At 43.0% G+C, this 25567-nt stretch overlaps 1 protein-coding gene across 16 annotated transcripts in view; it reads right to left on the minus strand.

The window, feature by feature from the left end:
- The window catches only part of Limch1 (LIM and calponin homology domains 1), a 294059-nt gene that overhangs the window by 38791 nt on the left and 229701 nt on the right, over positions 1 to 25567 (minus strand). For 6 of the 16 annotated variants that reach the window (XM_048364833.1, XM_048364832.1, XM_048364842.1 and 3 more), the window contains 5 exons: positions 17337 to 17372; positions 11701 to 11827; positions 9549 to 9706; positions 8967 to 9375; positions 4751 to 4966 (listed from right to left, as the gene is read on the minus strand). In XM_048364833.1, the coding sequence (XP_048220790.1) occupies positions 4751 to 4966; positions 8967 to 9375; positions 9549 to 9706; positions 11701 to 11827; positions 17337 to 17372 (946 nt within the window). Of the gene's footprint in view, positions 1 to 4750; positions 4967 to 8966; positions 9376 to 9548; positions 9707 to 11700; positions 11828 to 17336; positions 17373 to 22160; positions 22276 to 22383; positions 22506 to 23961; positions 24295 to 24898; positions 25142 to 25567 lie in introns of all 16 variants that reach the window. The other 10 variants (XM_048364841.1, XM_048364834.1, XM_048364843.1 and 7 more) reach the window with 3 other exon arrangements.

Genomic DNA, 25567 nt, shown 5'->3' on the forward strand with positions numbered 1-25567 from the left:
ACAGGCCAAGATGCACTTTTTAAAATTTGCCTGACATCTGTAAATGCTTCTGTATCTAAATATCTTTAACTACGTTTATCGAATCTTATCTGACTATTCTTCTGACTACTTCTACTTGGGGAGAAGTTGTTTCTGAAGACATTTGACATCTAGGAGGAATTTGCAGTTGGTTTCAGCTTGGGAGAAAAACAGCGCCTACTCACACGCCTTTAGCCTGTTCTCCCTGCAAGTGAAAAACTTCAAGAAAGGTCTGATTGTCTGCGTTCCTGGATCAGAACACAGAAGGAAAGTGCTGAATTATCAAGAGGAAGGCCAGGAGCTTTTAATTTTATGTATTTATTTTCGTGCTGGTAGTGGAGTTCAAACTTGGGGAGTTATGCTCTCTCTGGGGTTTTTCACTAAAGGCTGGCTCTTTACTACTTTAACCATACTTCTTTTTCAGTGTTTTGTTGGTTACTTGGAGACAAGAGTCACACAAATTTTATTCCCTCAAAGCACGATCCTCAGATCTCAGCTTCTCCAGTAGCTAGGATTATAGGCTTAAGCCACTGGTGCCTGGCCAGAGCTTTTGTAAGATCAACCTGTCTCCTTTTCAAACAGGAGGTGATAGGGTTTAGGTACCACTGAGTAGAGTTTGCCTCAGTCAATGAGAATTGCCACTAACCTGGCTGGAAGGTATTGGCTAGCAGGAGAGCGAGGGCGCTGTCATTTGGGATGAGTGGATAAGAGGAAGCATGGAATGGAGTAACAGAGGGGTCACTGTGGGGGAGGGGGGTGAAGGGAGAAGAGTCTTGGAATCCAGGTGGCAGGAGAAAATCAGAATCAGAGAAGAGTGAACAGGAGAAGAAAAGAGAGCTGGAAGAAGAATTATGAGACTGTCCCCAAGGGCGACAGTCTTCTGGAAAAAGCTGTTCACACGTGTATATTTTGAAAGAGGACAACTGGAATAATTGACACACAAAGCTGGAAAACATCAAGGAATTCAGGTCATGCATATAAAATTCACATCTGTTCAAGAGAGTAATCTGATGATCTTATATCATTCCAAAAGAGCTTTATATCTATCCCCATTTGGGGCTTCTAAAAATGCATTCTAACCTTCTTTTGTTTGTTTGTTGTATGACAATATTAAAAATGGCTGGGTACCAATGGCTCAATAGCACCTGGCTATTCAGGAGGCTGAGATCTGAGAATAGTTTGAAGCTAGCCTCTGGGCAAGAAAGTCTGTGAAATTCTCATCTCCAATTAACCATCAAAAAGCCAGAAGTGGGGCTGTGATTCAAGTGGTAGAGCATTTGCCTTCAGAAAAACAGCTCAGGAACAACACACAGGCTCTGCATTCAAGCCCTAGGACTGGCACCAAAACCAAAACAAAACAAAACCACCTTTGGGCAGCTGTGGTCTATGGTCACCCTTGCATTGTATTATGTACTTTCAATATAAATTCTTATTATTTTATTTTATTTATTTATTTATTTATTTATTTATTTATTTATTTATTTATTTGCCAGTCTGGGAGCTTGAATTGAAGGCCTGAGCACTGTCCCTGGCTTCTTTTTGCTCAAGGCTAGCATTCTGCCACTTGAGCCACAGTGCCGCCTCTGGCCTTTTCTATATATGTGGTGCAGAGGAATTGAACCCAGGGCTTCATGTATATGAAGCAAGCACTCTTGCCACTAGGCCATATTCCCAGCCCTAAATTCTAAAAGACAAGATATAAATTCATCTTTAGACACAAATTCTCACAGTGACTACTTGACAGTTATTTTAGGAGTGGATTCTTTTGGAACCACTGAGGAAATAAGGGATCTTAATATAAATATAGTGATAATGGACCAAGGAAAAGTCTATTGCTTTAAGAGGAATAATAAATATTACAGTTAGCTATGAAACAAAGGATGAGTTTTGGGATGAGACGATCTCTCAGATTCTTTCCCAGTCTTGCATTTGTGCCATGACCTGATTTTTTTTAATACAGGCCAATATTTTATAATGCAGAGTGTTAGATTGCCACTGGGATTTTAACAAACATGTGGTAATGCATACAACCTGAAATGTCTCATGGGTAATTGGGAGGGAGGAGAATCTGTCATTCTGTTTGGAGCCTAGAATATCTACTCATGTTCATCACCTCTCATCTCTTTTTTTTGTGGGTCCATTATGGCTCCTCACCACTGCCCAGGCCTTTGATCTCATCATTCTCAACATGTGGAGCAGCTGTATCTATCTACGCCCCCATGCAAATCCACACTTAGGGTCAACTGTGAAAACCTACACTTTACACAAACTCTTCCCAGATTTCACCCAACCTTCGGTGATCTCACCTGTTCTCTGAACTATCTTATCCCACTGGTCTCCTTCCTTTACAGTCTGTTTAATTAGATGTTGTTTTTACATACTTTCCTAGTTGCTTTATGAAAACATTTTCCCTTGGCAAGTTTCTTTTCTTTTTCTCTTTTCCTTCCTTCCTTCCTTCCTTCCTTCCTTCCTTCCTTCCTCCCTCCCTCCCTCCCTCCCTCCCTCCCTCCCTCCCTTCCTTCCTTCCTTCCTTCCGCTCTCCCTCTCTCCCTCCCTCCCTCTTTCCTTTTCTTTCCTTTTGTGTCCTGGCTTGAACTCAGGGCCTGGGCACTGTTCCTGAGCTTTTTCATCTCAAAACTAGTACTCTATCATTAGAGTCACAGCTCTGCTTCCAGCTTTTTCTTCTTCTTTTTTTGGTGAGTACTTGGAAATAAGAGCCTCGTGGACTTCTGTCAGGGCTAGCTTTGAACTTCGATCCTCAGATCTCAGCCTCCTGAGTAGCTAGGATTACATGTGTGAGCAACAGGCAGCCAGCTACAAGTTTTCTTTTCAGAGTTAAAAAATTGGGCCTCGAGGGCTGGGAATATGGCCTAGTGGTAGAGTGCTTGGCTTGCATACATGAAGCCCTGGGTTTGATTCCCTGGTACCACATGTATGGAAAACGCCAGAAGTGGTGCTGTGGCTCAAGTGGTACGGTGCTAGCCTTGAGCAAAAAGAAGCCAGGGACAGTGTTCAGGCCCTGAGTTCAAGCCCCAGGACTGGAAAAAAAAATGGGCCTCATCCTTATCAGTGGGCAGGTACTTATCCACAAGGCCGTGGCCATCCCAACCTCATTACCATAGAGATGAGGCAGTGAGGAAGAACTAGAAAGTGCTGATCTGGGTGGGCACAGAAGCCTAACTTGTTTCAATCTATTTCTAAAGGAAGAGAGCAGCATCCAAGGAGAAGGATGAAGGAGAAAACCAAAGAGGTGACATGACATCATTGCACAACTCCTGTGCCACAGGCTAAGGCTGATGCTCTAACTCCAACTCCCTTAGGAGTGGCCCTGCCTTCCTGTTCTGTCCCTCCTGCCTACTGCTGCTGTTGCGTTCTTTGAGCAGTTCCAGCTTACCCTAAAGGAATTGTGACATTTTAGTGGTGGGTGAGGCCACTCCTCTGTAGAGTGTCTTGGTTGGGAATGCAGTTTTTGGAAGAAAGACACTATTTAACTATAACACTATTCCTTTGATGGACTCATGGAATTGAGCAAAGGAGTTAAAAAAAACAAAAACATCAAGTCAGAACGAGTACCAGTTTTAAAATATAGCCTCTCATTCCAAGCTGGCCACCATATTGTTCCAGGTCATTCCACTTCCCAATGGGAAGATATCGGTGACATACATCAAGAGATACTTTTCTTGATATAATGAAGAAGGAAGTAAAATGAGGAATAGGTTTCCGGAAGAAAGGATTCTTTGCAATGGTATAGGATTATACTTATTGAGGACACACACACACACACACACACACACACATTTTTTAAAAAGGGGAGTGATGCTGTCACTCAAAATGGTAGAGTGCTTGCTTGCCTTGACAGCACCCAGGCCCTGAGTTCAAGCCCCACAACCGACGGGGAAAAAAAAAGTTAAGCTAAAAAGAGGTTAGTTGAATTTTTGGTATTTTTTAAACAAATGAGAAAAAGGTCTTTTTTATACATAGCATCAAAGATGAATAGCCAGGTTCTAAAAGCACCAATTAAATTATATGAACAATCCAGATTCAAATTATATTCACAAGTCTAACCAGATCCTAAGCATACAGAGGAAAAAGACATTTTTTTCCCCTGTGACACTGAGCACCAATCATATGAAGACAACAGCAATGATTTGTTTTCAAATTAGGTTAACTTTTAATTCCAGCCCATTGGCATGAGTGGAATTGTGTCTCCCCAAACTCCTGCATTGTTCTAACCCTCAGAAGGTGGCTTTTTTTGGACGTGGAGTTGTTGTTGATGTAATTAATTAAGATGAGATCGTACTGGACTCCCTAGTCTATCTGTCTCCTGTTATTTCTAGTCACCCCCACTCCATTATAGCTGGTGTTCTTGTAAGCAGAGGGAATGTTTACAAAGATAGGCGAGGCACACAGGGAGAGAGCCCTGTGGGGAATGAGGACGGGGATGAAGACAGATGCCACAAGCCAAGGAACATAAAGAGTTCTAGCCACTGGCAGGAGGTGGAAAAGAGACCTGGAAGAGATTCTCCCCCACAGCAGAGAGAAGGAACCAACCCTTACTAATGCCTTCATTTTGTATTTCTCACAATGTCTGTGGTTTAAACCACCCAGTTTATGGTCCTTTGTTATGTAGTCCTCACAATTAATACATTCAAGGAAAACAAAAATGAGCACAGTGATGACCTATGGGATTTTAAAACCAGAGTCTTTAAGGTAGAAGGGGACAAACACTTACTGTGATTTCCTGTGGAGCATTTGGCTTCTTGATGTTGATCTCGATGCTGTAGTTGTCTTGTTTCACCTCCAGAGGGCAGCTGAGCATGGTGGCCACCCCTTCAAACACTGGGGACTTGGTTAAGGAGGGGGCAGGCGCCATTGTGAGATCCTCTTTGTCCTTGTCCTCCTCTTCTCTATGGACCGTCTCTCCATTCATGCTGACTCTTGCATCGACCTATACCAGCCAGGATGAACAAAGAACATGCGATTTTCTGGCCAAAGATACTCACAAAATACACTCTACAATTTACCTTCAATAATTGCCACTGAACAGTCAGAGCTAAATAAGAATAAGGTCTCACAAATGTTTATATCCATTCTAAAGCGCAAGGCTTCCATAAATGCCATGTGTTTAAGGGTCTCTTTAAAAGGCTACTTCACTATTAGATTTTATATCATGTTCATTGATTTATGGCATGCTTTTTCTTTTTAAAATTAATTTGTTTATTGTCAAAGTGATGTACAGAGGGGTTAGTTTCATATGTAAGGCAGTGAGTACATTTCTTATCAAACTTGTTACCTCCTCCCTCATTTTTCTCCCACTTTCCCCCTTCCCCAATTCCCTGTACTCCTGAGTTGTACAGTTGGTTTACAGCATAGTTTTGTAAGTATTGCTGTTGCATTGGTTCACCCTTTACCTTTTGTCTCTCCATTTACCAAGGGACCTTAAGTACAAAAATGTATTTAGGTTCCAGTAATATTTACATTCTGACTGCTGTTTCACGTTTCTTTTTCTTTTTTTTTTCTTCTTTGTGCAAGTCCTGGGGCTTGAACTCAGGGCCTAGGTGTCATCTTTGCTTTTTCTCTCAAGGCAAGCACTCTATCCCTTGAGGTATAGCTCCAACCTCCAGCGATTAATTGGAGATAAGAATCTGATGAATTTCCTGCCCAGGCTGGCTTTGAGCTTTGATCCTCAGATCTCAACCTCTTGAGTAGTAGCTACTATTATTGGCACGAGCCACTGGTGCCCTGCTAACATTACGCTACCTTACAAAAAATTGTGCTTTTTTTCTAAGTAATTTTCAGCCCCCCTCCTTTTTTTTTTTCAAGACAAAGATCATACACATTAAGATGCTTTGTGCTTCACACTCCTGTCTAGGGAAAGCATTTAGAAAAGGAAAACAGGCAGAGAGGATGGTTAGTTTGGCTTCTAGAAAGGCATCTAGAGATCTTTCTTGAAGTTTGAGGGAAAACATAAGGGGTTATGAGAACGAGTTCTGCCACTAGAGGGCTTAAGAGCAAAGTCGATCTCTAAATGACAGACATAATTTGTTTCTTATCTTCTATGTACAACTGAACAATTAAATATAATAGTATTTCCTTAATCGTACTTTCACAGAGATTTTATGTATGTAGGGCATACTTGACACATTTCAAGTATTTAAAATCACTAATATTTAATAGTGATTCAATGACTAAGATTTTAGAAGGCATACAATAAAAACAATGCCTTCTAAAATCTTTAGAAAGAACTACTGGAAGGTCAGTTAGTAGGTGTAGTTTATTTATCGTGCACTGTCAGCTTTCATACAGTTAACTTCTGACATGAAATCTTGCCATGTTGCTTTAACTGGTGTTGAACCCCAGAGTTCTAGTGATTCTTTTAACCTCAGCTTCCTCAGAGCTCAGACTACAGGAGGTACCAACAACCCCAGATCTATTTTTACTTTCAATTCTGTTGTCCTTGTGGAGACAATGAACCTATATTTCCTGCCTCCCACCTGGTAAGAGGCGCATGCACGTGCGCGCACGCACACGCACGCACACACGCACGTGTGAGTTTCTCCTTCCTGCTACTTTCTGGTAAGGGTTGTGCTGTTTACATATTACCTGTCATCACCATTGCCCATCCCCCCACTCAGTGAATGAATCCTAGGCTCTAAAGCCACCAAGGCCAACGAGAAAGCAAATTATTAGTCAACAGTGACCCCCAGTTTAAGAAGATTTCTACCCCAATTCCCAACACATCCCTTCCACGGATGTTCTCCCTGGGAGTCTGAACCACCTTGCCCCAGTGAGAAGCAAGGAGTTCTGTCAGAGTCCAAGTTTTGCTATGAAGTCATCTATCCTAATTCTTTTGTTTCCACTATTACATCGTACTGTTTACATAAAGACATTGAAATGACATGATCCAATGCTTTAGATGACTTTGTTAAATCAGTGTATTCCCTACTCCTGTTTTGGACCAGCTGCTGATAGCACCTTTCTTCATGCAGTGTTATAGGCCATCCATCCTCGTGGGCCACAGAGAGGAATGTACTAAACGGACCATTGATCATGGGATGGGCATGTGGTTACATGTGTGGGATCAGGAAAAGCAAAAATAATGTATTTACTCACTAACGACTTATTGAGCATCCACCATGTGCTAGAAGCCTATGCCAGGTTTTCTGGATGAGGTTGTGAATTACAGATTTATAATCTCTGCCCTAAAAGGATCAACCATCTCAGCTCAATCCAGATGAAACAGCAGGACATTTTCCTTCTGCTCAAGCAAAGCTTATGGCAAGCTTCATGCTTGTTAGGTGAGTGTTGCTCCCAGGCCTTTTGGTTTGCTTTTCAGATAGAGTTGCATATTTTTGCCCAGGCTGGCCTCAGGGTAGCTAGATTAGAGGTATGCACAGCCATACCCAAGCCATGGCATAGATTTTCACGATACATTCAGAGTTATTTGAGCTGAAGTCAGAAAGTCTGGTTTGGTTCTTCTGGAAATTCAGTAAGGAAGATACATGGCATTGCACTGCTCAGTTCATTGAGTTACACAAACTTCTCACACTAAGTCTTAATGGAATTCCTCCTTTGTCCTCTGTTATGAACTCATTACGATGTACAAGGGCACTAGTGTTGCTTTTCCTTCAAAGCCAAAAGAGCTTACAACAATGGATGAGTGCATCCTCATGATAGCAGAGAAAATATTGGAATTTGAGAATATGAAAGGATGTCTCATGGCCATAGGGTTTTGTTTGTTTTGCATTGTTGTTTTGGGAAGATAATGATATATAATCTCACTGGTAAAACCAAGTTTCTTTCCACTTAAGGAAACTCGTATCTCATCTCAGGATCAAGTACATCCTGTGTTGTCATGTGTTCCTTGTGTGTTTTTCCAATTATAGCACTTATCAACTTCTTTCTAAAAGATACATAGCTAAAGCCAGGCGGTGGTGGCTCATGCCCCTAATCCTAGATACTCAGGAGCTGAGATCTGAGGATCACAGTTTGAGGCCAGTCCAGGCAGAAAAGTCCATGAGACTCTTATCTCTAATTCACTACAAAACAAAAAAAAAAGTCAGAAGTGGCACTGTGGCCCAAATTGTAGAGTGCTACCCTTGAGCACAAAAGCTTAGGAACAGTGCCCAGGATCTGAGTTCAAGCCCCAGGACCAGCACCAAAAAAAAAAAAAAAAAAAAAAGAAAAGAAAAGAAAAAAGACACATAGTTATATATATTTCTATTTAAATCCAAAACCATTAAAATTTTTCTTCAGAGGTTTGACATATCTACAGATAGTGGGAGATGTTAGGCTGTCACTAAATTTGGATTTTTTTCCACTCCCCTAGAGACCCTGGCATTTTATTTTATTTCATTGTTCTTTTTTATTGTCAAAGTGATGTACAGAGGGGTTACAGTTTCATATGTAAGGCAGTGGGTACATTTCTTGTATAACATGTTACCTCCTCCCTCATTTCTTCCCCTGGCATTTTATACTAGTAAAGAGACCTAATCTCTGAAGGTGACCTGCCAATCTCTCTGTCCACTAGTGTTAATGACAGCAACTAAGAGGAATATCTGGCCCTTCAGTATTTGTAGACCAAATCTCCTAAGACCTACAAATAAACAAATGCAAATGTTAACATACTTGGCTTTTGGGCAGTTAACAATGCATTGGAGCCGGGCACTGGTGACTCACACCTAGAATCCTAAGCTACTCAGAAGGCTAAGATCTGAGGATCACTGTTCAAAGCCATCCCGGGCAGGAAAGGAAGGCCTTGAAACTATTATCTCCAATTAATCACCAGAAAACACAGTGGCACTGTGGCTCAAAGTGGCAGAACACTAGTCTTGAGCAAAAGAGCTCAAGGACAGTGCCTAGGCCCTGAGTTCAAGCCCCACCATCACTAAAAAAAGAAAATGTACCGGTGGTGAGTTTGAGTTCCAGTCTTTCCACAGCCCTCCTACCTTGAAGGTCTTCAGAACCTCTTGCGAATTCCTGGGCTGGGAGTAAGGCTTGGGCGTCAGCATGGGCACTGCTTTGGGCGTGACCGCTTTGCTTGGAGATCCACTGCCTGCTGCCGTGTTGGTGTCAGGAACACTGGCACGTGCAATGGTGGTTTCTACCGTGGCAGTGAACTTGGGGGGAGGCAGTGACTGTTGCCGCAGGTATTTCATGGGGCTGGGGTCGTTCAGGAAGGAGGATAGGTTTGGCTCTGTTGAATGGCTTCTTTCCAGAATTTTTGGCATTTCCAAGCGTTCAAGAACAGCCTCGCTGATGGTGAACCTCTCGATGTACTGCTGAAGGATCCCCTGCGCCTCCTCCTGGGACCTCGCGTTCTTATACGCCTCGTGCAGCTCCCGCTCCCTCCGCTCTCTAGAGAATTGGGGGGTGGGGGGAGGAGGGGAGAACAAAGTCAATAGTCATGAACGTGTCAAGGTGGCCCCAGCTCGAGGTAGCACAGGACACATCGAGGCAGTCATGGTGTTAGAGCCTTTGTGGCGTCTACACAATAGCATACATTAAAAACAAGACCAGAGAGCACCCACTTTTCCTGAACAATTTCTTTGTAGGTCTTGATGCTTTTCCTCCGTTCACTCGTTCCATACTCTCCAGCCAATAACTTCTCCATCTTTTTTCTTTCTTCCTCTTTCTTGATTAAGTCTTGGGAAGCACTTCTTCTACGGCTCTTCCAACGAGCCAGGTCCTGGAGTGGGGGGGGGGGGGGGTGGAGAGAAAGAGAGACAGGGAGAGACAGAGTCAGAGAGACACACAGAGAAAGACAGACAGAGAGAGAGAGAGAGAGAGAGAGAATATTCTTCCTTAGCTTGTACATGACTCCATTCTCCCTTTTCAGTGGAAGAGTTTAATGAACACAAGGACAGACCCAGGTACTCCGCAGGCCATTCCCAGCCCAGCCCGGCGTGAGGCCGCTGGGGTGGAGGATGCCTTGAAGGCAGGACATGCGCAGGTGGCATCCACCAGCCACACATGGCAGCACGCTGACTTAAGCACTGCGATGTGACAAATGCCATTGTATTTCATGCCACTTGCCAACTCGTAGAGACTTATTTCTCAAAGTAATTGTAGGAAGCCCTCCCTCACCTCCACCCCTATTTGTGTCTTCTGTGCTGGAAACACATGTGCCAATGACAGAAACGTAGGGATTCGTTTACTGTTTTCTTGTGGAATGAAAGAAAAGGCAGAAAACAAACAGCTCTGGAGTCTCACAGGTCTGATGACTCTATGTATATGAATTCACTTGACCCTAACAGCCTCCTCATTGTAGTTCTATAGGAACTTGTAGAGAAAGGATAAAAAATGTAAATTTGGGGGACAGGGGACAGGATGCAGGTGTGGGAAATGGCCCAGTTCTGTCTCCCATGATTTCGAACCTCTGGCATATTTCTTAACCATTCTGAACCTCAGCTACCTAAAATGGGGGTGATTATGACACTTTCCTTATAAGTCTGGAAGGTTAACTATGATAATACATGTAGACTATTAGGCATATAGTAAATGCTCAACATATTATAGACATATTTGCTACTGTATTTTATTGCCTTTGGAGGAGTTAATTGTTTTTTGTTTTGTACATTGTGGGGCTTAAACTCGGGGCCTGGGTGCTTCCCTAAGCTTTTTCGCTCAAGGTTAGTGCTCTACCACTTTGTACCACAGTGCAACTTCCAGTTTTCTGGTGGTTAATTGGAGATAAAAGTCTAATGGGCTTTTCTGCCCATGCTGGCTTTGAACCATGACCCTCAGATCTCAGTCTCCTAAGTAACTAACTAGGTTTACAGGCATGAGCCACTGGCACCTGGCAGAAGTTAGTTCTTGTTGAGTAACAGTAGAGTTGGGTTCTCAAAATGGCCATCTCAGAGCCTCTGTGAGAACAAGAGATGTCCATTGTCCTTTCTCACATTCACTAACTTTACACTTCTTCTCAGTGAGCTCTTGGCTAACACAATCTCACATCCCTCACCAGTTCATTTGTCTTCTTTCTCTAGTTCCAGTCCTGGCTTTCTTACTCATTGGCTGATGGCTTTGGGGAAGTGACTTTCCTGGGCTTGGCCTTCTCTGCAGAATGGGGATGGGTAGGTAATAGATGCTAGCACAGTAAAGACATGAGGGGAGAAATGGGGGACAGCAAAGGAAAGGGTGACATTGACCAAGAAGTATTGTACTCTTAACCTGACTTATGGAATTATAACCCTTTGTAAAGCTACATAATAATAATTAATTATTAATAATTATAATAATAACTATTATTATTACAAAAAAGTTGCTATCATAGTTGGTTACTAAGGGGACTGAATGCCACTTAGGAGAGTGCCTGGTTACTGGGACCCTTTCAGTGGGAGCCATAATGGCTGTGGCCACTGCCACCACCATCAGCATCAAGCACAGGCAGTTCTTCACCCCATTCCTGCTTCGCACCCCAATCCTGTCTCCTTTGGGGCCAAGCTTTTGGCCAGGGTACCTGCTCCTGACATGACCCTGCATTCACCCTGCGTGTTCTTCCTAATGCTTGTTCTCACCCTCCCATCTCCTGTGTTTGCAAGCCTCTGGGGGCTCCCTTCCCCTGCAGGGCTTGCAAGTCCAAATCTATCCAGCCCCTGGGATTTAGGACTTTTCTGCAGGGAGTAGCCAGCCCCCTGCCCCCACTGGCTCCCCGCCTGCATGGCCTTGGCTGGAACTCACATCTTGCCATTTGTCATCTTCCTCTCTCAGCTGGGTGTTAATCAGCTGCAGCTGCTCCTGGCGAGCCCTGCTGTGCGGTAGCACCGCTGCCTCTTCCTCACACCGCACATCAAACATACTGGTGCTCCTAGAGGAATGGACAGGAAAAAAAAAAACAAACAGGAAAAGCCAGCGGGATCAGCAATTCTGGACTCTACCTCACGAGGGCGCTAGGGAGCCTGGAAGCCACCCCAATTCCTCTGCAGCCTAAATAGTCAAGGGAGGCAGGGCAGCCAAAATGGGACTGTCTTAGTCTTTAGTGATGTATAGAGAAAAAAACAAACCACCTACAAAAAGCGTATCTGAAGGCGTGGCCTCCTATCCTTTGGGAATGTATTTCAAAATAAAATGAGAATTCAAAGGTCTGTAATTTGGGGAGACCGTGAGGGCAGGAAGGAAGGTGTTCCATGATGTGGAACTATATTGCACCAAATGCTTCTTTGAAAAGAGCTGGCTTAAGAACTTCCTATACAGAGGAAGACCAGTTTTACATTCACCAATAGTATTTTATTGAGTTTTAGATGCAGCTGACAACTAACTACCAGTTGGTGTGTCTCTTTGATGTGTTTTTTTTCCTGATTTCCTGTACATCTGAAGGCAATTGATAGTGCTCTTCATGGCATCTTGGATGGAGAAAATAAGGTATTTTCTACAAAGAGGATGGAGTGAAAGATAAGTCAGCATACACTTTGTGTCTTTTGTAACTGGCTCACCATCATTTCAATGTATTTTAACATGTCAGGATATCTCTGAATTTGCCCTTATAAAAATAAAAGGAATAGGGCTGGGAATATGGCCCACTGATAAAGTGCTCGCCTTGTATACATGAAGCCCTGGGTTTGATTCCTCAGCACCACATATATAGAAAAAGTCAGAAATGGCGCTGTGGCTCAAGTGGTAGAGTGTGAGCCTTGAGCAAAAGAGCTCAGGGATAGTGCCCAGGCCCTGAGTTCGATTCCCACAACTGGCCAAAAATAAATAAATAAATAAAGGAATGGGAGAATAATGTAAAAAAAAAATCCTTAGTCTATGCCTATGATTAACGTATTTTTAGAAGCATATTCAATGTTAGGCAGGGCCACAGGCTTTTCTGTGATGCTTAATGTTGACCTTGGTTACAACAAAAGCTAAAGCAGAAAGCTGAACACTGAACCAGAGAGCAAAGTAAACATTACTCCTTTTTTTTTTTTTTTTTGATGGAAATGACTACCTCTGGTACCAAGTGAGTGACAGAGTCTAAAAACCAAGCAATGGAGGGCTCTGGGAACAAAAGACATGGTTGACACATAGCAAAAGAAAAGCCATGCACTCAGACACCAGCGGCTTCCAGACATCAGCTGCGATGTCAGAAGTCATCCTCTTTCCCCACCCCTGTGGCCAGATGTTGAGCAGCAGCAGCAGCACCCATGGATGCAATGGGGCCCTCTAGCAGGCTGGTGTCGAGAAGGAGATGTCCCCAAGACACCCACTCTTCAAGTCCATCCACTCACAATGAACCTGTGTGGATGGCCGTGTCCCTCCCTCTTCTATCCAGGAGTTGGTCAGGCCAAATCTGACCTAAGAGGAACTGAATGAAGACCGTCCTTGTTATCTGTCTTACCTCAGGGTAGTCTAATGATCTAACTGCATAGATGGGATTTTATCTGTGATAAAGCACCAGGAGAAACTGCCACCAACACAGTCCATGGGCAGTGCTGACTCAGCGGGTGGGCCTTCCAAAACCAAGAAGACAAATGGCAGTCCTTACATTGGGAGAAAGGCTGGGAATCCTCCCCTCCTTGTTTTATATATCGGCTTATTAATGTTCACTAAGAGAGATTTAGGAGGCCACATGAAGCCCTGGGTTTGAGTCCTTGGTACCATATACACAGAAAAGGCCGGCACTGTGGCCCAAGTGGTAGAGTGCCAGCTTTGAGTGAAAAAGAAAAAGAAAGATTTAGGATCAGGCTTGGCCTCACATGCCTATAATCCAGCACTTGGGAGTCTGAGGCTGGAAGCAAGATACTGTCTCAATAAACCATTAAAAAATAAAGATAAAGAAAAAAAGGAAGAAAGTTAGGTATGTAAAGGGTTAGCCAGAATCCTAATGCATGCATATTTTTTTAAAACTTCATGATCAAAAGAAGGCCTCTTAGAAACTGACTGAAATTCATCCCCTTCCTCTTCTGACACTGAAAAGAAAGAAAAAAAATCTTACCTGTAAAATATCCAATCCAATCAGTAATCTTTGAAGGCAATTTACAATGTCTGCTAAAATCATTTAAGACATAAACTTCCAGGAACTAGGGCTCTCTTGTAATTTACCAAGTGGCTCTCAGACTAAGGAGCGGAAAAGAGTTCCTTTCCTATGACTTTGCCGTCTATAATGGAATGGGCAGAACTTTGGTTTAGAGTCAGGGACTCTTAAGAAGCCCTGGGAAGGAAAGCAGCCATCCCCAGGGTGTGGGACGCAGCGAGCCCCACTATTACCTTCCTCAGGCCTGGGTTTCCATGTCTGCTTTCTCTGGAAAGCTCGGTGTACCTCAGCCAGAAAGTGGCTAGAGGCTGCTTAGGGAGATAAAAAGAGAAACCTTTGCTTACCCTGTTCTAAACTGGCAGTGCAATCCCCCGCCGCCCCCCCCCCCCCGAAAGTTTTGGCTCATTTTAAGAAACATCAGCAAAGGGCAATATCTTCATGTCATCTCAAAAAAAGGGAACTGAGAAAGTAGAGAGCAGACAATATGAGATAGAAAATGGGCTGTCATTATTTAGAGACTGTTCCCTCAGTTCTGGTTGGACTTGACCTTCCAAATGAAGAAGTATGGGGCTGGGGCTGAGATGAGGCAGGGGTGGGGGAATCCTGGGGAAGCTTCCAGAATATGAATGTGACTTGGGCTAACCCTATCCTTCTGGGCACGGATGCCTATGCCCCTGGGCTATTGGGACAAGGCTTGCCAGCTTTGAGCCTAGGACTCTTCCTTGGGGTTTTTCTTTTCTTATGTTACTGTGGTTCCAACTCAGGCTTTGTGCTTACTAGGCAGGTGCTGTACTGAGCGGTCACACCTCTAGACCTTCATGTACCAGTTATTTTGGATATAGGGTCTTGCTTGCTGCCCCAGGGATCTGCCTAGGGACAGTTTCCTGCAGTAGCTAGGATGACAGGAATGCGCCACCACGCCCAGCTTCTTTCCATTCAGAATCTCATGCACCCTTTAACCCTAGGTGGCCTGGACTCATGAGCTGCCTGATCTCAGCCTCCCCAGTACCTAAGATTACTGGTGTGAGCCACTGGCATCCAGGTGGTTGGCCATTTGGCAAAAATGGGATGACGTTTCCTGAAGGAGAGCTTAGAAATGGTTTCTAGGCCAGGTATAAGGTAAGGAACTTCAGAATCCCCCACAATGAAGTCTCCTTTGGTGGGGTAAATGTTGGAAAGGGAATGTGTGAGGAAAGGGGGAGCAGGCGGGTCTAAATTGACAGACAGTCTTGGCTGGCGGGAGTAGGTAATTTCTCCATTTGCCTGTGTGGTAGGTTTGCCCTGACCCACAGTCTTTTTCAAGGACACAGCTTTAGTATTATTATTTTAACTGAGCTGTATTTAAAGGACGTTATCAATTATTCATCAATGTAGCCTATGTCAATAATTGTCTTTAAAGACTTAGGGAAAGGGAAGAGAATGGAGAGAAGATTAAAAATAGCATACATTTCTATTTAAGAAAATGAATCCCTAATATTATCTTTTCATCTTTCTCCACATGTCATCATGTAAGCAGTGCTTATTCTAAGCAGGAAAGTTTCTGATAGGACCTTCAGGAAAGAATCTTGGTTATAGGGCTGTATTAAAAAAATAAATTCAGCGAAGGAGGGAAGTGACTCCATCCTTCCCTACCCCTTTAAGAGTCATTAAGTAACTAGGTGCTGGTAGCTCTCACGTAATCCGAGCTACTCAGGAGGCTGAAATCGGAGGATTCAAAGCCAGCCTGGGTAGGAAAGTCCATGGGACACTTATCTCCAATAAACTACTCAAAAAAGCCAGAAGTGGAGCTGTGTGTGACTCCAGTGGTAAAGCACTAGCCTTGAGCAAAGAAGCTCAGGGACAGTGCCTAGCCCTGAGTTTAAGCCCCAGGACTAATAAAAAAAAGTCACAAACTTTTTCTGTGCTTCTTCCTTGCACCTTTTAGCATTTCCCAGAGATCTAATTTATATAAATTGCATTGCAGTTTTGCATCAATGAAGAAAAAAAATAGATTCTTTCAAAATGTTTTTGCTTACTCAATCAAAGTAAAGTTTGGTCTATCAATTTCATGTAGTCTTCCTTTCAAAGAATGTTAAATATTGCCCCTGGAGGTTTTAAGAATATCAACCAGTGTCCAGAGGACTTATTTCCATCAGGCAAACTCAGGAGGAGTTTGGTTTTGAGACATGAATGGTCTGTGTGTCTGATGACCTGACAGCCATAGATCACAGTAGAGTCTGACTCCTTGGAATACAGTCTACTAGCTAAGCTGACATCTTGAACACAAACATACAAAGGCACAGTGTGGAGATAGTTTCCTATCTTCCATCAGTGGAAGTGATTATCTGTGGGCCTACGCCCTTACTTCAAGTTCATTCATTCCATGACAGAGCTGAGATGCAGTCCGGGCTGACATTTACACTGAGTAGACTGTTGCAAATTAGCTATCATTCACATTTCTCAAGACATAAATTACTCCACATAGGAAGACCATAGTCTGAGGTTGGTCTCAGGAAGAAAAACAAGACCCTGTCTGAAAAAGAAAAAGAAAAAAAAAAAAGGAATAGGGACATGACTCAAACAGTAGCCCGTCTGCATCACAAGTCGAAAACTCTGGGTTTGAACCTCAGTATTGTACCTCACCTCTCCAAATGATTCAAATACGAGGCAGCTAGTATTCTGCAGGAAAACCTTTGCATTATATGTCGGGAAAAAATAATCTGCAAGTGGGCACTGAGTTTCTAAAACAGTTCATGCGGTCAGGAATGGGGACTGACTCTCGCATGGGAGTGAAAAGCAAGTATTAGAGAGAGGAAGTTCAGGTCGTGTTTTTCCATCCTTGACCCCTTGCTATGCCACGGAACTTGAACAAAACTCCAATGTTTTTTGTCTCCAGCAGTCCTCAGCTCATAGCACTCCAACTTAAGAGCAATTTGGTCTTCTAACTCTATCATTACTGTTGGAGCATTTATTTTTCTTAGTTTGAAAAAGAAAACTAACAGTGACTGTAGGACTATTGTCACAACACATCCAGAATGAAATGAAAACTCGGAATACCCTCTTAATAATTCCGTGGGTTAGAAGGGGGGCCAAGGGCCAAACCACGACAAGAATGACTTCCACATGCCCCAACCTATGAAAAGCAAATGTTAACTTGTAAGCTCCAGCTGCACACTTAGCATCATGCTTGAGTTGGTTTTTTCATTCATCTTTTCTGCACAGAACATATGTTCTGCATTCCAACTTCAAGTGCCTTGCTGTGCGAGGCCCTTCGCCATTCAGTTTATGTGGCATCCGTTGCATTTCAATTAGTGGTGAGTCCTGGAAGCATGCAGTTTAGGCAGTGTAATTAATATAATCCTATGAATACAAGAGCACTTACTCTGCGTCATCTGACACAGGAGTTCTCGGACCGTATCTACAAGATTAAATACAAAGTTAGAAGATGGGCAAGGCAGAAAGGTAATTCTATAACCAAGCTGGAAATGAAAAATCTGCCAGGGAGATACATGGGCACCAAAATCTTGTCTGTTGATCATACTGGAAAAGAATTGTCATAATACAACAAGCAATATTTATTATCTGCTGAAAATCAAGGTGGAGTATTGAGTTTCCTAAAGAACATAAAAAATTCATATGAAAACTTAAAGGAAGATGGGAGTCAGTGGCTCACAATTATAATCCTAGCTACTCAGCAGGCTGAGATCTAAGGATCACAGTTCAAAGCCAGCCCAGGCAGGAAAGTCCATGAGACTCATTGCCACTAACCAACAAAAAGCCAGAAGTGAAGCTGTGATAGAATGCTAGTTTTAAACAAAAAACAACAACAAAACAAAACAAAACAAAAACAGCCAAGCAACAGTACCCAGACCCTGTATTGGCACAAAAAAATAAAACCTCAGAAGAGAAGTGAAAATGATTCCATGTTACCTGCAAAGAAAGAATCTGCTCAACAGAAACACAAAGAAACTTAGGTGTAATGTACAGTGTTTAAAGAAGTGTAAGTAGTTTAAGACACAAGCACACAGGTAGCACGGTCATTCACAATGAAATTGTTCCTGTCTTTATGCTGGGCAGGAATGGGCTACAGTGGACACCAGCACACAAGCACACCCTTCCTGGCCTGTCCTTGAACTGTCACTTGCTGCTCAATTTACATCCACCAGTATTTCTACAGTTTTCTGAAAACAAACCAGACCCTCAACCAGAACCTTCCTCTGTGCCTTCCACACATGCAATTTGACCAAAACCACAGTTCCTAGAAAACTGGTAGCCTTAATTAAAGCCAGACTTGGAGGATATCCTGTAACTTGAAAAAAAAATAAAGTATTTTTCTAATCTTTTATGTCCTTCTGAAAATTTAGGTCTCTAACACTGTACCATCTGTGGTACAGTCATTTTTTGATGTCTAAAAGTTTCAGAGTAAAGAAAAAGATTACATTAGAGAAAGATTCAAAGAGCATGTTTTGAGCTCAGTTTTCACAGAGCAGGACCTAGTCCCTTTGGCCAAGGTGAATGTAGAAAACACTCCCTACCTATGCCTTGAAATGTTTCCATTTTGCCATCCTGGACAAAGAACTATTGCTGTAAGGGTAATACATCTTGTTCCTAATAAATTACATTTTGGGGATTATCAGCAAAAAATAAAAATAAAAACAACCACAACAAAAATTATCTACTCTCATGGTCACTATCCTAACAGTTAATAGGAAAAAGAATAATTTCTAAAGATCTTTTCCTACAATCTTAGAAAAAAAAAACCTTGGAATACATGGATGTCCATATAACGTTCCCTTCCCCCTCCCCCTGCATGACTACACACACACAGACACACACACACAGACACACACACACACACACGATTAATCATTTCACATTCTTGAATAGTTTGCATCATTAATCATTATTTCATTCACAGTGGTGGCAACCATGAGTGCAAAACTTCCTATATGCTGGAATGTCCACAAACAAGGAAAGGGTAGGGTTTGTGCAGGTTTGCTTCCAGCGGTGGATCACATCCTCTTGCTCCAGGAGGCAGCATCAGAAGATGCCAGAGTCTAGCCTGACACTCTCAATGTTCCCCAGATACCACCACAGTGAAGCAGATTCATCCACACCAAGAAACCATGCTTGGGTATTAGTCAGTCTCAAAACCAGACGTTTCCAAGTTAATAAAGAGGCCTATGGGCGTATATTTGTTCAAATACAGTGTTTTCTAAATTCTCTTTCATAGGGAGAATTTGGTAATCATGCTTACTGCAAAAACAACCTGTTAATAGATATGGATTCATGTCTCTGGGCATTTTAGTAGCATTTTACTGCAGTAAAACTTCAATACAGAAAATGCAAGCCTTCCACATCCACTTTGATGAATTTTTGCAAAGTGAACACATCCACGAGGTAGTTCCTTTTGTTCTATCTGAAAGGACTCCCATGCCCTTGGGTTTTGGCGTGTTTAATACAACATTTTGTTTGTAAGGTTCAACTATGTTGTTGCATGTAGGATGTATTTGAATTTAAATTGTTTTATCACAATATAGCATTTGACAGACAAGGCTATATTTGAAATATAGCATTTCAAGGACATCTCTGCCAATAAATACAGATTTACACTAAAATCCAAATCTTGGGGCAGTGGGAGGAGAAGGAAGTTTTGTTTGGATTCCTGGAGCAGTGGCTACAGGAGCTTTCAGTAGGTATTTACTGAATACTTACTTGATCCTGTGAAACAGGAGCAGAAGATAACATGAACACCTTCTCAGAAGATAGCCTTTCATCTCCTGGCTATGTGCTTGTAGATTTAAGGCATTTCTCTCGGAATAGTTTATTAGTTTTCTGAGGGCATTAACTTATTAAGTAGAACTGCCTTTGCTGGTGAGGAGGGGAGGGGAGGCATGATCAGAGCTTGGCTACAAGAAGACTTCTCTGTCATCCTATAGGTAAACCTAGTTACCAAAAAGAAATCACTAGGAAGGAGATAGTTTAAATGCAAGGTTGTTAGCCCATAGGCTGCAAGGATAAAGAGTTGGCAGTTGTGACAGGTCACCAAAAAATAAACAAAAAGAAGAAATTAGTTAAAATTTAAAGATGAGGGCAGGGATATTTATAAAGAGGAAGGCCATGTCCCTATTGGTTACATTTACGTAATGTTTAGCACCAATGGTGCATTGCAGAATCAAGAATTAGCTGGTGATAAAATGTCTATATGATGAATTAGGATTGCCTTATTTTTAAAAGGAAGGGAGAAAAATGGCTTTATTGTTCATCTAATATTATCTCCTAGTACCCAACCTGGTGGACAAAGATCTGATGTTTTACACATAGTAATGACTAAATAAATATCTGTTGAAAGGAAAAATGTTGATTCAAGCACAAAAGTATTTATAGGGTTAATCTGTTTTAAGCTCCTTGTACTCTTACTACTCCTCCTCATTTAATAAGAGGACATTCTAGGTGTTAGGACATGGAGATGATGAGTGGTTATGGAAGATGAGGTGGGCCACTCAGTCCCTGGTCCCTAAGGAGCACTAAGCAGCCTGGTAACCACATGTGATCCATTCACTTAACTTTTCTCTGCATGAGGTTTCCTATGTATGACATGGAACGAACATGCATCCAGCCTACATGTGAAGACCCTGGAGGATCTGAAATGCTTTGAAAAGGCGCCAAACCCCTCTATGATGCCATCCATGAGTGTTCCCCCTGCCCCTGGGAACTCCTAGCATAAACCCTATGGTGATTATATAGGAGAATGTGAAATATAGATAATGGTATCTAGGGTGTTGATTTAGGAAAATTAGCAATTACTTCACATTCTCTGACCCCTCTGCCATTATGGTCCTTTGACAAGCAGAACTCTATCAGCTTCCTGTTTCCCCATGCACCTATATTATACAAAATACTCCTGACTCCTTCCCCCTACATTGAGTAGGCAGATGACACTGCCTTGTGTCCACTGCCTTACAATTATTTCTCTTGGTAAATAGCAATAGAATCTTCAATATACTGGCCCTTGAAGCCCAGGGTTGTTATTTTCCCTACTCTTCATCTTAAATCATGAGCATGGAACAGAAATCTCTATAGGCATCAATGAAGTTGCTAATGCTGAAAAATTAAATTACAAACTTTATAGATGGTTTTCATCTTCTCTAGCCTGGTATCAGGGAAACCAAGTAGGTCAGAAAGAAGTTTAAACTTTTGCCGAAGGCTCTTCTGTGAAGCAGAAAGAAACAAAAAGAGTTGCTCCTATATTTGTCCACAAAATGAAGGTTGGAATAAATATGTAACAGGTAAGTTCCCTCATGAACTATTCTTTCCATACTTGCTCACATGCAAAAGTAAAAAAAAAAATTCTTGGTCCACCAGGCCCATTTTAATCTTTCCATTTCTGCCATCAGTAGCAGGTAAGTGGCTTGAATGCATACTACCGTGTTAATAATGACACTCTGAAAGCATGTACCATGGCTCAGGCTGGCGCAACACAGTCAAAGCATAGGATGACCTGCTGATGGCTGACTAGCAATGGGTGAAGCTTTGGCAGATTCCTTCACATCGTACTGCTGGGCAAATGCACCCGGTTTGGTTTGGATCCAGTCTACCCAGGGGACAGCCCAGCTCTCTTGGTCCTCGCCTCATCCTTTTGTGCCTTTGACCATTCAGTCTACTGACACTCCAGGCAGGAGTTGTCATCTTCTTTGGCTTTTCTTCCATTCCTGAAGTCTCCCATGGAGAGGCTGTAAGATAAACTCTGGGGTAGCATTCAGGCCAGCCATTCAAAGGCCACTTATGGTTATTGGTATTCTGCGGCATCACTCTGCTGGTATTAATCAAGACACAAGCAACGTCCACAGAGGCAGAAGCGCACAGAGTAGCGGGGTAGGAGAACCCATATGTAGTTCCATGAGTCTCTATGGTGCAGCTGGTACACACACAAGGACTGTTTCCTCTATGTTTTCAATTGCTGAGAATGATGCTTGGCCAAACCCCAGGTGCATGCAAAAGGCTAAGATGTCTACTTAGAGCAGGCGGCAGAAGTAGAACTCTGACCCTGGGATGGGCACATTCCTTTAAGTGGCTTTATTCCCCACCTGTCAGCCACTGAGTGCACACTGGTATGCTGTTGTTTGGGGTTTTTTTTGGGGGGGGGGAACACACTTGGTACACACAGCTGAAACAGCACACCATGGAATGCAGGCAGGAGGCTCACAGTGGCTGGCTGTGCTCCTCTGCTGATCTTTCTACTTGTGATGCCATCTCAGGATCTTTTTGAGAAACTCCTTCATTCTCTTCTTTGTCGTCTTGTGGCAGCTGTCTGGGTGTGACTAGAGCCAGAGAGGACATCTTTACTACAAGAAAGAGCTCACCAGAGGCCTGCCCCACCTGTCAACCATCACTTCCTGGGGAAGGCTGAACATGCCGCTTCTTCTCACCTTCCTCGGTCCTCTTTGGGTTTTCACCCCAAGTGGAGACCTGCTCATCCCGAGACTCTGGCACAGGAGCCAGCCACAAGACTCTTTTGCCATTGTCATCGGAGCCAGAATTCACTATTCTGCTGTGAATCAGGTAGCCCAGGTAGCAAGAGATAAGAGGAAAACAGATGATGAGAGGAGACAATGCCAAGAGGAATAGTTCCCTGCTCTCCTTCCACAAGCTGGGTTAGTAGGGGTGACAAAATCAGATGGAGATAATGCAATGGGAACTGTGGCAGGGGCCTGAGCTAAATCAAGGAGCCTGGAACAACCTGGTCCCTGTGGGATTGAGTAGAGGCTCTCATAGCCCTAAAGGATTGCATTTCTCAGAAATTTCCAATCCCACCTTACCTCAGATCCTTAACAGTTCTCTAAAACCTTGTCTATGTTTCTAGGACCTCTCTATTGCCTGTTTTCCTCTGTGGGGCCTACCACCATCTAAATCCAGACTACGTTCTCCATGTCCTGGGCTGCTCACTACCTCCTTTGGATTTCAGGGACAAAGCATGAAAAACAATGTCCTCAGCAATTTCTTCCATTGTGGAGAGAAAATTGGCTTATCCAGGGCAGGTGGGATGGAGGTTCAAAGTCTTACAAATGTTTTATTCCTGCTTAAGACAGATCAGTCCCATAGATGGAACCCCCAAATGAGGGCTTAGAAATTCACAGCTGGACAGCTCCTAGCAAGATTTGGTGGCATGCCTACAGACTGAATGTTTCCATATTCCCCTTAAAGAGGAGTCTTTTTTTGCTCCAGAATTATTATACAATTTTAAAACTTAGGCATGGAAAGAGAACTTTACTTTTTTCTGGGGTTTGAACTCAGGGAATGGGTGATCTCCTTGAGTGCTTTTTGCTCAAAGCCAGTACTCTACCACTTGAGCCACAGCTTCACTTCTGGCTTTTTTTTTTTTTTTTAAATAAGAGTCTTACAGACCTTCCTGCCTGGGCTGGCTTTGAACAGTGATCCTCAGATCTCAGCCTCTTGCATAGCTAGGATTATGCATGTAAGTAACCAGTGCCTGGTGACTTTTACTTTTTTAATGTGTGTGCTTAGATGTCCAAAATATGGACTATCTCATAACTGTGGGATAGGAAAGAGGAAAGTTATAGGCAAGCTGGGTTTTTATAGATATGTCTTTAGGAGAAACATTAAAACATTCCATCTAGCTCATTCAATACTTTCTACTAATAAAATAGCACTTAATGTAGTAAAGGCTAGAAGGGTCGCTGGTGGAGATTACTGGCATTCCCAGGCAGCGACTCCCACAGCAACAGAGAAGAAATGGATGCCTGCCACATAGCCTCACACGCATGCTTCTCCCAGGGCGACTCTTAGTGTGACTTCTTTGCTGTTTTGCACAAGAGTCTGTTAAACTATCTCTAGGCATCTAATGGGATTTAGCAAACTCTCGGTTGTTTTATTGTTTTCATGCTGGGGACTGGACCTGAGGTCTCCCATGATCTGCCACTGAACAACCTCCAGAAGCAGCTGTGAATCCCACACATATCTTCCTGCAGAGAGGTGGCAGAAAATACCTGCAGTTATTTTGCGAGCTAAGCACTTGCTCTTCCTTTATTCTAGAAGGAGCCGCTGAGTCAGGGGACCCCGAAGAAGAAGCTGGCGTCTCGCTGTCATGCCCGACAGCTTCTACATCCTCCCTAGGTCCGGCCTTGCCAATGCTGAGTCGCTTCCATTTCTGCTGATCTATCTCTGTTACTGGCCCAAAGTGCACAAACTTCTGCTTAGGGCTGGATGCTTTCTTATAGGCCCTGGCTTTGCGGCTGGCAAAATCGTCTCGGATGGCAGTTTCTGCATTGATTTCTGGGGATGGCTCGGGGCCTGTACAGGTATGCTGCACGTCTCCTTCCCTGGTCAGAACCAGAAATAAAGTTCCAAAGATTTCTAAGGCAAGTACACATCAATCAGAGATCTAAAACACAAAGCAAGCTGTATGAAAAAAATATTCCCATGATTAGAGTAGAATTGCTTTTCCATTAACAAATCAAAGAAATGATTCTTGTGTTGCCTAGGTGTGATTAGTGCTTTAATTTCCCATCCTTTTCAAAATATCACTGCTAATATCATCATGAAGGATCGTAGAAGGAAATCACAGGCAGAGTTAAATCGTGAAAATTATTGAAAGGTCAAGTTTAAGCTCTATATGGTAAACAAGTCTAGCACAAGTAAGAACTATTCGTAGTAAGAGTTTAAGCTCTATGTGGTAAACAAGTCTAGCACAAGTAAGAACTATTCGTGGTAAGGCAACTGGTTAAATAGGATATTTTCAGAAAAAAGTAGCTTGTGGCTTTTAGTATTAATGGTTTGCTTCATGCAGAACAGATAGATTTCCAGGAGCTGTGTGTTTTGGGGAGGCACATTTTCCAGCCATCAAAGTTAAAAGTTGAATAGAGATAAGCATTGGAGTCCTTCAACATAAAACACAACCACCAACATGGAAGAAACAGGACACACCTTGTGCCTCCCGACACCTGCAATCTCTCCCAAGTCTGCAAATCAGCTTCCGTGATGGTGGAGAGGGTGATGAAGCTCGGAGCCTCACGGTGAGGGCCCAGGTTGCTCTTAATTCTCCGCTGGGCCAGGTCATCCTTATGGAGGTCTGGCATCCTCCTGGTCCCCTCTGCCACGGCTTCACCCTCCCGAGCTCGAATCACACAAGTCACCGTAGCCTTCACCTCTTCCGTGTGGCCCTGGTTTCTATCCATTTGATCCAGCCCCCACCCCCCAACATTAGAAACATCAGGTTCAAGAAAACAGACATTCAAAAAGTCAAGCATGGAAAATTCAGAGTCTGGGGACAGAATGGAAGGGCAGAAGCAACTTTTCCTACCTTTCTCATAATTATCAACTCAAATGTAGATGTAATTGTTTTCATTTATGCTGTGTGTGTGTGTGTGTGTGTGTGTGTGTGTGTGTGTGTGTGTTCATGCAAGTGTGCCCATACTGGGGCTTGAATGACTCAGTGTTGGGTACTGTTTCTAAGCTTATTTGCTCAAGACTGGCTCTCTATCACTTGAGCTACATCTCCACTTCTGGCTTTTTTGCTGGTTAATTGGAGATAAGATTCTCAAGTAATTTTCTGCTGGGCTGGCTTTGAACTGCAGATCCTCAAATCATAGCTTT

Source organism: Perognathus longimembris, chromosome 16 (assembly GCF_023159225.1).
Source record: "Perognathus longimembris pacificus isolate PPM17 chromosome 16, ASM2315922v1, whole genome shotgun sequence".
Lineage (NCBI taxonomy): Eukaryota > Metazoa > Chordata > Mammalia > Rodentia > Heteromyidae > Perognathus > Perognathus longimembris.